At 36.8% G+C, this 12,374-nt stretch overlaps 1 protein-coding gene across 5 annotated transcripts in view; it reads left to right on the top strand.

The window, feature by feature from the left end:
- Positions 1-12,374, top strand: part of ARMC8 (armadillo repeat containing 8) — a 102,168-nt gene that overhangs the window by 25,166 nt on the left and 64,628 nt on the right. For all 5 annotated transcript variants that reach the window (XM_059920246.1, XM_059920249.1, XM_059920245.1 and 2 more), the window contains one exon: positions 11,058-11,129. In XM_059920246.1, the coding sequence (XP_059776229.1) occupies positions 11,058-11,129 (72 nt within the window). The remainder of the gene's footprint in view (positions 1-11,057; positions 11,130-12,374) is intronic.

The following is a 12,374-nucleotide window of genomic DNA, read 5'->3' as shown; positions in this document are numbered from 1 at the left end:
TAATTTTCCAAGTCCAAATAATTTTGTTAAGTTGTTTACCCTGTTGCCTTATTGTAGCTACCCACAAATACGTATTTCTTCCTTATGTCTTATGAAAAGTGAGTTTTCATAAGTAGGTCAGACTTTATGCTCAGACTGTACTTTTCCATATCTACTGTACTTTTTGGCTACTTCATGCCAATTAGACCAAGAATGAATGTGTAGTATTCCAAATAAGAGCTGCTTCAGGTAAGTGAAAAGTCATACTGGTTCCAAATGAAAATGACATCATTGATCTTTAGCTTCTGGCTCCAGCCTTCAATGATTTTAAAGATAATTTTCTAATTTTTAGATGATAATTAGGTTTTCAGTTAAAATTTATGCTATTTTGACTGTTTAGGAATAATATGCTCATACCTGATTGACTTAGACTTTGTTTCTCCAACAGGTCTAGGTTCCAATTATTTTTTTTTTTTTACTTTTCCTACTATTTTAATGACAAAGTGTGGTGTTTACTTTCTCTCTTGGTTTTGATCACAAATCATAATACTCTGATTTAGACATATGCTGTAGTAGGCACTGCACATGTCGTTTTTATATTCAAGACCTTTTTCTCTACCACACTAAAAATTAAACTCCTTCAGAGCAGAGGAAGGAAGTAGAAAGGTTAACCTCCATGTAAAAGTGGGTGCATTTTGAGTCCATTTATTACTGGGCAAATTTAAGGTTCTAGCTAGATTTTAGCTGAAAATGTTCTCTGACAAATGCATTTTTGTAACATCTTAATATCGACTCCTCTTCTCCCATCCTCAAAGAGTAGACTATCCCCAAGGCTTACGTTTTAGCTTTTCTACCCAGATATTCTTATCTCATCTCGAAGATAATTCAGTATGTATAAAATCAAGATAGATCCTTGTCTTGCTAAGGGATTTATTCTCCAAACTTCCTAGTGTTCTCTGCACCCAGGCACCCAGACTTGAAGTAGTCACTCAGGACATGTCACATATCACATTTCCTGTACCTGTCACACCTATCAAATCATCTTGTTAACTGCTTCCTTAAAATGTCCTCCCTATTAACGGTTCCTATGCTGCTACTTAGTCAGTCTCATATAACCAGATACCTGGATGGATTGAGTAATTTTTTAAACAGACATTTATTGAGTGCCTATCAGGTGCTAGGTAGGCATTGTGCTAGTATGGGAGTATATAAGAGTGAATAATTAGTCACTGCTCTGGGAGATCCTAAAGTCTAATGCAGGAGTCAGATAACTAAAGAGACAGTTCACTGTAGTTTGATTAGTGAATACTGTGATAATGATAAGCACAGAGGGTCTTGGGACCACAGAGGAAGGGCATCAGCCATTTAGTTGCCTCTCTTGACTAGAGTTATCTGTATTCCAGTCCATTCCACATTCAGCTTATCTTCCATTGTCATTGCTTCCTTCATGTCCTTTTTCTGATCAAAAGAATGATTTCTCCTTAATCCATCCCCCTTTAGTTTGTCTCTTCTCCCTATCACTTTTCTAACTTTGTTCCATCCTTAATGTTCCACCTTAAAGGGAACCTTCTTTTCAGTCCTGGCTCCTGGTACTTCCCTAGAAGTATGCCATATTCATTTCCAGTATGGTTCCTTTTGCCCTCCTCATCCACTAATTCAAATCCTAGCCATTTTCTAAGGTCCATCTTAGTTCCTACCATTGCTTCAAAACCTGTTAAGCTTGTCTTATCATCTACTTTTCTCAGCCCTATAAGCGCACTATTTATAATATACACTGCCTTACATTGTTAGTGTTATTTTTGTCTTGTAAACTCTTCAGATCAGGCATCTCATTATGTGATGCTTTTGTATCCTTCATAGAGCCTAGCACAGTGCTGAGCCCAAAAAGTAATTGTTGAATTTCAGTAGTATGTTAGTAGGGCATTCCACCCCCTCCAATATTAAAGATTGGTGGACATGAGATTGAGATTATATATTTCTTTGATCTACTGGGAAAAGGATGTCTTTGACTAAAAGATATGCTTTTATTTTGCATAAAAATGTAAATTGAAAGACAGGAGGAAAAAGGAAATTCATTTACTAAATTCTTTTGTCTTTTCTCTGAATGCCTGATATGCTGGAGGTAATGGAAAAAACACTTGGCATAAAGGACATGGGTTGAGACTGGCTCTGTCATTTATTGTGAAGCTCTGAGAAGAGCCCAAACCCGAGTCTTAGCTTCCTCATCTATAAAATGGGATTAATATTACTCAAGATTGTGGTGAAGATTAAATAATGGGTATGGAATACTTTGTGAACTTCAAAGCAATGTATAAATCTTGCCTAGTTTTGTTGTGCTCCCATCTCGATAGTGTGAGTTTGTATTTTACAAAAATATGGATTTCTATATGGTATGTTGTGTAATCCATTAATAGTAACTTCTCTGATATTTCCAGGTCAGACTGGTTTCTTGCCTCTGTAGAGGAGACAGACTTCTATCCTAAAAAAGTAATGAGTGTGTTATGTTACAGGCCACTAGGAGGGATACCTAACCCAGGCTTGGGAGTTGTCAGGGCATGCTTCCTGGAGGATGACACTGACATAGAAGCTCAGGCCTGAAAGATGAGTAAAGTTGGCCAGGGAGTGATATAAGGGAGGGGATAATAAGGAAATGAAAGAGAGAGAAAATAGCTACACTCTGGGAACTGAAAGAAGCTTCATTTGGCTGGCTCTGAAATTGAATCTTACCCTGCACTTAGATCTGCTAAAAATGAGTATATGTATTGATTATGTCTCTTTCTGTTTTAACTCTTTCATAGAAATGATCTTCTGGTATCCCTTTATATTAACAACTGAATAGAATTTATTTGCAGGGCGTTAACATCTCTTCCTTATCTAGTATAGATATATTTTACTTATTAGAGCCAGAGCAAGAATTGTTTTCTTTAGACATTGGTCCATTTTATTAATTGTGTTCTCTTTAGCCTGCAATTACTCTATAACTACCAGCTGCCTCCTTCGTGTCCTTTTTGCAAACTATTAGGAGAACTGGAAAATTGGTTTTGGAGTTTTTGTTTGCTTTTGTCTATAAAAACATTTACTCTGGCATGGTTTCAGGTATTTGGGTTGTGTTTATAAGGTGGGGACACCACATTTCTGCTTCGTTTACGAAGAATGGGGAGAAATCTGGGAAAATGTTAGGGTTGGGAATTCCAGAATAGAGAGAACCTCCAGAATGGCACCTGGCATAAAATAAACTCTAAGTAGATAGCTAGCTACTGGACAAATGAATGTACTGTGTTGGTATAGGCAGAACACATTAAGAGAAAGAAAAAAGATGAAAGAAAATGACAGACTGCTAAGTTAGGGTCTATAAGCTGACAATTGGGAAGCAGGTCTCTAAGAAAACAGCAGGCATCCATAAGGAGGCGGGAGCTTAGATGTACAATTTCTCATCAACTGTGCTTTACTCAGGGAAGCTTCAGTATCACATAATTTTATAATCATGTATCAGAATTTGGTTAAAACCTTAGTAAACTTCATTCAGCTTAGTCCTCATAAACAAAAACTACCCCTGCTGATCCCCTATAAACCATATGGAAGATCTGAGGGATATTTACAGAGAGAGAGGTAAGGCCCTGAAAAATAGACCACCCTCAAGCACTGAGCTGAAGGAAGAAGACTAACAGGTACAGTGTTTGGCTCAAGACTTGTGAAAATGCTATTCGAAAACTTGCGGGGAGAATCAGCTTTCAGCAGACCACTACATCATAGTAGCATTTTTCTGTAATAATTGAAGAAGGTAATTAAGGAGAGGGTTATTATAATTATTGTTACCAGGGTTTTCAATGCCAGTGAAATTGGTTGGTATTGGAAACACAAGCTGATGATAACATTTAGTCACTGATTTTCTTAATAACTTCCCCCCACTTCCGTTTTCTACTCTTGTTTTTCTATAAGAAATTACAGAACTTTTTCAGGATTGTAACTTTCATGGTCGGCAAAAAAATTCCTGTATATTGTAGAGCTCTGCTGCCTAAAGGAGAAGTCAAAGAGATGCTCAGTAAGTAATTAGGGGAATGTATTTTGGGATATGAAAGAAAGATAATTTATAATGTTTCAATATGTAAGTGCTTAGGCGTGAGCACGTTAGAAAACTTAATGATGTATGAATGCAAGAGCAGAAACTGTGGACTGATGTAGGTGTGGTATTGATGACACATATACCATGAGTGCCACTAATCTGATTTTCCAAAGTGAAATAGCTTTTAATGAAAAGTATAGTCTCGAGCAGAAGCAAGAAGAACTACAATCCTGCAGCCTGTGGAACAAAAACCACATTCACAGAAAGATAGACAAGATGAAAAGGCAGAGGGCTATGTACCAGATGAAGGAACAAGATAAAACCCCAGAAAAACAACTAAATGAAGTGGAGATAGGCAACGTTCCAGAAAAAGAATTCAAAATAATGATAGTGAAGATGATCCAGGACCTCAGAAAAAAATGGAGGCAAAGATCGAGAAGATGCAAGAAATGTTTAACAAAGACTTAAAAGAATTAAAGAACAAACACACAGAAATAAACAATGCAATAACTGAAATGAAAACTACGCTGGAAGGAATCAATAGCAGAATAACTGAGGCAGAAGAACGGATAAGTGACCTGGAAGACAGAATGGTGGAATTCACTGCTGAAGAACAGAATGAACAAAAATGAATGAAAAGAAATGAAGACAGCCTAAGAGACCTCTGGGACAACATTAAACGCAACAACATTCACATTATAGGGGTCCCAGAAGGAGAAGAGAGAGAGAAAGGACCCAAGAAAATATTTGAAGAGATTATAGTCGAAAACTTCCCTAACATGGGAAAGGAAATAGCCACCCAAGTCCAGGAAGCGCAGAGAGTCCCATACAGGATAAACCCAAGGAAAAACACTCCGAGACACATAATAATCAAATTGGCAAAAATTAAAAACAAAAAAAAAATTACTGAAAGCAGCAAAGGAAAAACGACAAATAACATACAAGGGAACTCCCATAAGGTTAACAGCTGATTTCTCAGCAGAAACTCTACAAGCCAGAAGGTAGTGGCATGACATATTTAAAGTGATGAGAGGGAAGAACCTACAACCAAGATTACTCTACCTGGCAAGGATCTCATTCAGATTCGATGGAGAAATCAAAAGTTTTACAGACAAGCAAAAGCTGAGAGAATTCAGCACCACCAAACCAGCTCTACAACAAATGCTAAAGGAACTTCTCTAAGTGGGAAACACAAGAGAAGAAAAGGACCTACAAAAACAAACCCAAAACAATTAAGAAAATGGTCATAGGAACATACATATTGATAATTACCTTAAACGTGAATGGATTAAATGCTCCAACCAAAGGACACAGGCTCGCTGAATGGATACAAAAGCAAGACCCATACATATGCTGTCTACAAGAGACCCACTTCAGACCTAAGGACACATACAGACTGAAAGTGAGGGGATGGAAAAAGATATTCCATGCAAATGGAAATCAAAACAGAGCTGGAGTAGCAATACTCATATCAGATAAAATAGACTTTAAAATAAAGAATGTTACAAGAGACAAGGAAGGACACTACATAATGATCAAGAGATCAATCCAAGAAGAAGATATAACAATTATAAATATATATGCACCCAACATAGGAGCACCTGAATACATAAGGCAACTGCTAACAGATATACAAGAGGAAATTGACAGTAACACAATAATAGTGGGGGACTTTAACACGTCACTTACACCAATGGACAGATCATCCAAACAGAAAATTAATATGGAAACACAAGCTTTAAATGACACAACAGACCAGATAGATTTAATTGATATTTATAGGACATTCCATCCAAAAACAGCAGACTACACTTTCTTCTCAAGTGCGCACGGAACATTTTCCAGGATAGATCACATCTTGGGTCACAAATCAAGCCTCAGTAAATTTAAGAAAATTGAAATCATATCAAGCATCTTTTTTGACCACAACGCTATGAGATTAGAAATCAGTTACAGGGAAAAAACCATCAAAAACAAAAACACATAGAGGCTAAACAATATGTTACTAAATAACCAAGAGATCACTGAAGAAATCAAAGAGGAAATCAAAAAATACCTAGAGACAAATGACAATGAAAACACGACAATCTAAAACCTATGGGATGCAGCAAAAGCAGTTCTAAGAGGGAAGTTTATAGCAATACAATCCTACCTCAAGAAACAACAAACAGGGCTTCCCTGGTGGCGCAGTGGTTGAGAATCTGCCTGCCAATGCAGGGGACACGGGTTCGAGCCCTGGTTTGGGAAGATCCCACATGCCACGGAGCAACTGGGCCCGTGAGCCACAATTACTGAGCCTGCGCGTCTGGAGCCTGTGCTCCGCAACAAGAGAGGCCGCGATGGTGAGAGGCCCGCGCACCGCGATGAAGAGTGGTCCCCACTTGCCGCAACTAGAGAAAGCCCTCACACAGAAATGAAGACTTAACACAGTCATAAATAAATAAAATAAAAGAACGTGAATTTCTAAAAAAAAAAAAAAAAAAAAAGTATATTGGACACTTTAAAAAAAAAAAAAAAAAAGAAACAACAAACATCTCAAATAAACAATCCAACCTTTCACCTAAAAGAACTAGAGAAAGAAGAACAAACAAAACCCAAAGTTAGTAGAAGGGAAGAAATCATAAAGAACAAAGCAGAAATAAATGACATAGAAACAAAGAAAAGAATAGCAAAGATCAGTAAAACTAAAAGCTGGTTTTTTGAGAAGATAAACAAAATTGATAAACCTTTAGCCAGACTCATCAAGAAAAAGAGGGAGAGGACTCAAATCAATAAAATTAGAAATGAAAAAGGAGAAGTTACAACAGACACTGCAGAAATACAAAGCATCCTAAGAGACTACTACAAGCAACTCTATGCCAATAAAATGGACAACCTGAAAGAAATGGACAAATTCTTAGAAAGGTATAACCTTCCAAGACTGAACCAGGAAGAAATAGAAAATATGAACAGACCAATCACAAGTAATGAAATTGAAACTGTGATTAAAAATCTTCCAACAAACAAAAGTCCAGGACCAGATGGCTTCACAGGTGAATTCTATCAAACATTTAGAGAAGCACTAACACCCATCCTTCTCAAACTCTTCCAAAAAATTGCAGAGGAAGGAACACCCCCAAGCTCATTCTTTGAGGCCACCATCACCCTGATACCAAAACCAGACAAAGATACTACAAAAAAAGAAAATTACAGACCAATATCACTGATGAATATAGATGCAAAAATCCTCAACCAAATACTTGCAAACAGAATCCAAGAACACATTAAAAGGATCATACACCATGATCAAGTGGGATTTATCCCAGGGATGCAAGGATTCTTCAGTATACGCAAATCAATCAATGTGGTACACCATATTAACAAATTGAAGAAGAAAAACCATATGATCATCTCAATAGATGCAGAGAAAGCTTTTGACAAAATTCAACACCCATTTATGATAAAAACTCTCCAGAAAGTGGGCATAGAGGGAACCTACCTCAACATAATAAAGGCCATATATGACAAACCCACAGCAAACATCATTCTCAATGGTGAAGAACTGAAAGCATTTCCTCTAAAATCAGGAACAAGACAAGGATGTCCACTCTCACCACTATTATTCAACATAGTTTTGGAAGTCCTAGCCACAGCAATCAGAGAAGAAAAAGAAATAAAAGGAATCCAAATTGGAAAAGAAGTAAAACTGTCACTGTTTGCAGATGACATGATACTATACATAGAGAATCCTAAAGATGCCACCACAAAACTACTAGAACTAATCAATGAATTTGGTAAAGTTGCAGGATACAAAATTAATGCACGGAAATCTCTTGCATTCCTATACACTAATGATGAAAACTCTGAAAGAGAAATTAAGGAAACACTCCCATTTACCATTGCAACAAAAAGAATAAAATACCTAGGAATAAACCTGCCTAAGGAGACAAAAGACCTGTATGCAGAAAACTATAAGACACTGATGAAAGAAATCAAAGATGACAGAAAGAGATGGAGAGATATACTATGTTCTTGGATTGGAAGAATGAATATTGTGATAAACTATACTACCCAAAGCAATCTACAGATTCAATGCAATCCCTATCAAATTACCAATGGCATTTTTTACAGAACTAGAACAAAAAATCTTAAAATTTGTATGGAGACACAAAAGACCCCGAATAGCCAAAGCAGTCTTGAGGGAAAAAAACGGAGCTGGAGGAATCAGGCTCCCTGATTTCAGACTATACTACAAAGCTACAGTAATCAAGACAATATGGTACTGGCACAAAAACAGAATCATAGATCAATGGAACAGGATAGAAAGCCCAGAGATAAACCCATGCACCTATGGTCAACTAATCTATGACAAAGGAGGCAAGGATATACAATGGAGAAAAGACAGTCTCTTCGATAAGTGGTGCTGGGAGAACTGGACAGCTACATGTAAAAGAATGAAATTAGAACAGTCCCTAATACCATACACAAAAAGAAACTCAAAATGGATTAGAGACCTTAATGTAAGACCGGAGACTATAAAACTGTTAGAGGAAAACATAAGAAGAACACTCTTTGACATAGATCACAGCAAGATCTTTTTTTATCCACCTCCTAGAGTAATGGAAATAAAACCAAAAATAAACAAATGGGACCTAATGAAACTTAAAAGTTTTTGCACAGCAAAGGAAACTGCAAACAAGACGAAAAGACAACCCTCAGAATGGGAGAAAATATTTGCAAACGAATCAATGGACAAAGGATTAATCTCCAAAATATATAAACAGCTCATTCAGCTCAATATTAAAAAAACAAACAACCCAATCCAAAAATGGGCAGAAGACCTAAATAGACAGTTCTCCAAAGAAGACATACAGATGGCCAAGAAGCACATGAAAAGCTGCTCAACATCACTAATTATTAGAGAAATGAAAATCAAAACTACAATGAGGTATCACCTCATACCAGTTAGAATGGGCATCATCAGAAAATCTACAAACAATAAATGCTGGAGAGGGTGTGGAGAAAAGGGAACCCTCTTGCACTATTGGTGGGAATGTAAATTGATACAGCCACTATGGAGAACAGTATGGAGGTTCCTTAAAAAACTAAAAATAACAACAACAACAAAAAAAACAAACTAAAAATAGAATTACCATATGACCCAGGAATCCCACCACTGGGCATATACCCAGAGAAAACCATAATTCAAAAAGACACATGCACCCCAATGTTCATTGCAGCACTATTTACAATAGCCAGGACATGGAAGCAACCTAAATGCCCGTGGTCAGATGAATGGATAAAGAAGATGTGGTACATGTATACAATGGGCTATTACTCAGCCATAAAAAGGAATGAAATTGGGTCATTTGTAGAGACATGGATGGAACTAGATACTGTCATACAGAGTGAGGTAAGTCAGAAAAAGAAAAATATTGTATATTAACGTGTATATGTGGAACCTAGAAAATGGTACAGATGAACCAGTTTGCAGGGCAGATATTGAAACAGATGCAGAAAGCAAACGTATGAACACCAAGGGGGGAAAGTGGCGGGGGTGGGGGGTGGGATGAATTGGGAGATTGGGATTGACATATATACACTAATATGTATAAAATGGATAACTAATAAGAACCTGCTGTATAAAAACATAAATAAAATAAAATTCAAAAAAAAAAAGTATTGTCTCCCTTTTATTTACAAGGCAGGTACAGTACTGAAAAATACAGTTTTCTTTAGGATTGTGCAAAAAAGGCTTTCTATTTTAAAACTATGGCCAGAAGTTTCCAGACACTCTCATAAACTTCTGAAATGCCCGTGGAGGCTCTGATGCCTTCTTCCATACTTTGAGAATCACAGTGTTCTAATGTTCTATATTAAGGTAGCACTACTGACCAATTAGCATAAGCTTTTTTTATTAAACATTTTATTAGTACTGGGCTTATTTTGAGCTATTTATATTTTCTCTCCCTGTCCTTTGGGAACAACCATGTGTTTGTGAACCAACTGGTCATTGATATTCTTATTATGGAATAGAGTTTTACTCCTGGTGAAGTAAAGATCTGAGTGTAGCTAGAGTAAAAAATACTGGTGAATATATGGGAAATATAAAAGATTTTTTCTCATTTTTAAATCTCCTTAAAGGGTAAGTGGCTGTTTAAGGAAAAATAGTACAATATAGGGAATTCCCTGGTGATCCAGTGGTTCGGACTCTGTGCTTCTACTGCAGGGGGCATGGGTTCGATCCCTGGTGGGGAAACTAAGATCTCACAGCACAGCCCAAAAAAAAAAAAAAAAAAAAAAAAGTACAATATATTACGTTGTTTCTAACTAATTTAAAAATAAAATCTATGACAGCAGCTCAAAGAATGGATAGGAAGATGGAAGTATATGCTTGCAAGACTCTTACAATACACATGAGATGGGACAATATCCCTTGAAGATTGACTGTGTTAAGTTAAAAGGTGTATATTGTAAATTGTAAAGCAACCACTGAAAAACAACAAAACAAAACCCAAAGAGGTACAGCTAATAAGACAATAAAAGAGATAAAATGGAATCAGAAATATTCAGTCCAGAGAAGTCAGAAAAAAAGGAAAAAAGTAAAGTCATTGTCCCTGAAACAAGATCAGATCTGTTCTGTGGGCTGGCTGCTTTTACTCCCTCCTCCCAGAGCTGTGTGTGTGAGAAGATGGCCTATATTTCTTTTTGTTCAAAGGATTGGTAGCCTTTTTTGAAGAACTCAACTTTCTTTGTATTGGAAGTCTTTTGCCAATACTCAAGATGTCTCTCATTTCCCCCTCCCCCCACCTTGCTACTCTCCTGTTTTACAGCCCCAGGTTTATAAGGTACCTATCTCTGTCCCTTCTCTTTGGCACTCCAGGTGGAAAAGCGTCATTGTTTTCACTTTGTCCCTAACTTCTGTACTTGCCAATCCAAGATGTTGCATAATAAAGATAAAGTGGGATGCATTGATCTTTTATTTTTCTGTGATGTCTCAGCATACCTTATCCTTTTCTCTTTCCCCTGAATTCAGAGACATGAAAAATGCTGTAATTGGAAACAACAAGCAGAAAGCCAACCTCATTGTTCTAGGAGCTGTTCCAAGGTAAGTTTGCTGTCATCCCCTTTTCTGCTATTCATACTAAGTTTTGAATGTATTTCTCATTCTCAACCATAAGACCTATCTTTTTTCTGTATTGTCTGTTCTCTTTTTTTTTTTTTTAATAAATGCTTTGAAGTATATGAAGCATCTCTTTAAAAAAAATTAAGGTACCAGGGAATGGAATATGAAACAGATGTATTAATACTTTTTAGAGGTTCAGGAAGATCATTGACCCTGCAATAAAAGGATGTGTTGTGTAGATAAGCAGTGTACACCAGCCTGAATCTTCCCTGTCTCCTTTGCGCTCTGGTAGTTTTTGTATGATTGGATAATTATTTATTAGTATTCTCAAAACCTTTTTTGAATTTAAAAAAAATTTTTGGTTTTTTAACCCTGCTTTTCTTTTTTAATTTCTAATTTTTTCGAATTTGCTGGTTTTTAAGTTAACATAGAAAGTTTGATTTCTTCTGATGAAGCTAATAAGCTTCCTTTTGGTAGACAGTGACAGTTGTATAACTTCCTCTTTGCCTTTGCTACCCAGAACTAAGTTTTATGTGCGATTGCTGTAAGTTTTTCATTCAGAATTTTTTAATGTTTTGGTTTTTTCTTTCTTCTTTTCTATCTTTTAATATAGGATTAATGGTTTTATTGTTTTTATTGTGATGGACCTTTGGTCACTATAAAGCTGTCAGCAGCCTTTCTTAGGGAATTAGTGCTCAGTATATATAAATATGCTTTAGGGGGCATGAAGGTTCTACATTAGAACATAAAGGAGATGGTCATGAGTGGTGGATGATTAGAATTTGGGGAGTATTTATTTGGCAGGCTGGCCTGGAGTAGAAATAGGATCTTCTGATCTCCCAAATAGGAGGACTGGAGAAAGAAGAGAGCTTCCCTTGCTTGAAGAGCAGCACAAGGACTCTGAATATTCCCTCCAGGCTAGATCTCTGTGATCTCTGAACTGCAGTATTGGGGATTCAAGGTCCTTAAGATCCGGCAGCACTTGGCTTTGGGAGTCTTCATATCCTGGAGTGGCAGATAACGTGGACTGTGGTGCTGCTGTTTCCACAGAGATCACTTGTGGACAACTTTCAGATTCACAGTTCTGATAAACTAAGATTATATGATAGTTCTGTTGCTCAAAATGAAGAAAATCTCTTTAGATCCACCCCCACTCGATATTCCATTATTAAATTAACAGCTTATATAAAAATATGACCATTTCCTAGCCCTCTATAAGCTCACCAA

This window comes from Balaenoptera ricei, chromosome 4 (genome assembly GCF_028023285.1).
Source record: "Balaenoptera ricei isolate mBalRic1 chromosome 4, mBalRic1.hap2, whole genome shotgun sequence".
NCBI classification, from domain to species: Eukaryota; Metazoa; Chordata; class Mammalia; order Artiodactyla; family Balaenopteridae; genus Balaenoptera; species Balaenoptera ricei.
Note: the sequence above shows the minus strand (reverse complement) of the source record. Positions and strands in the feature narration are given on the sequence as shown.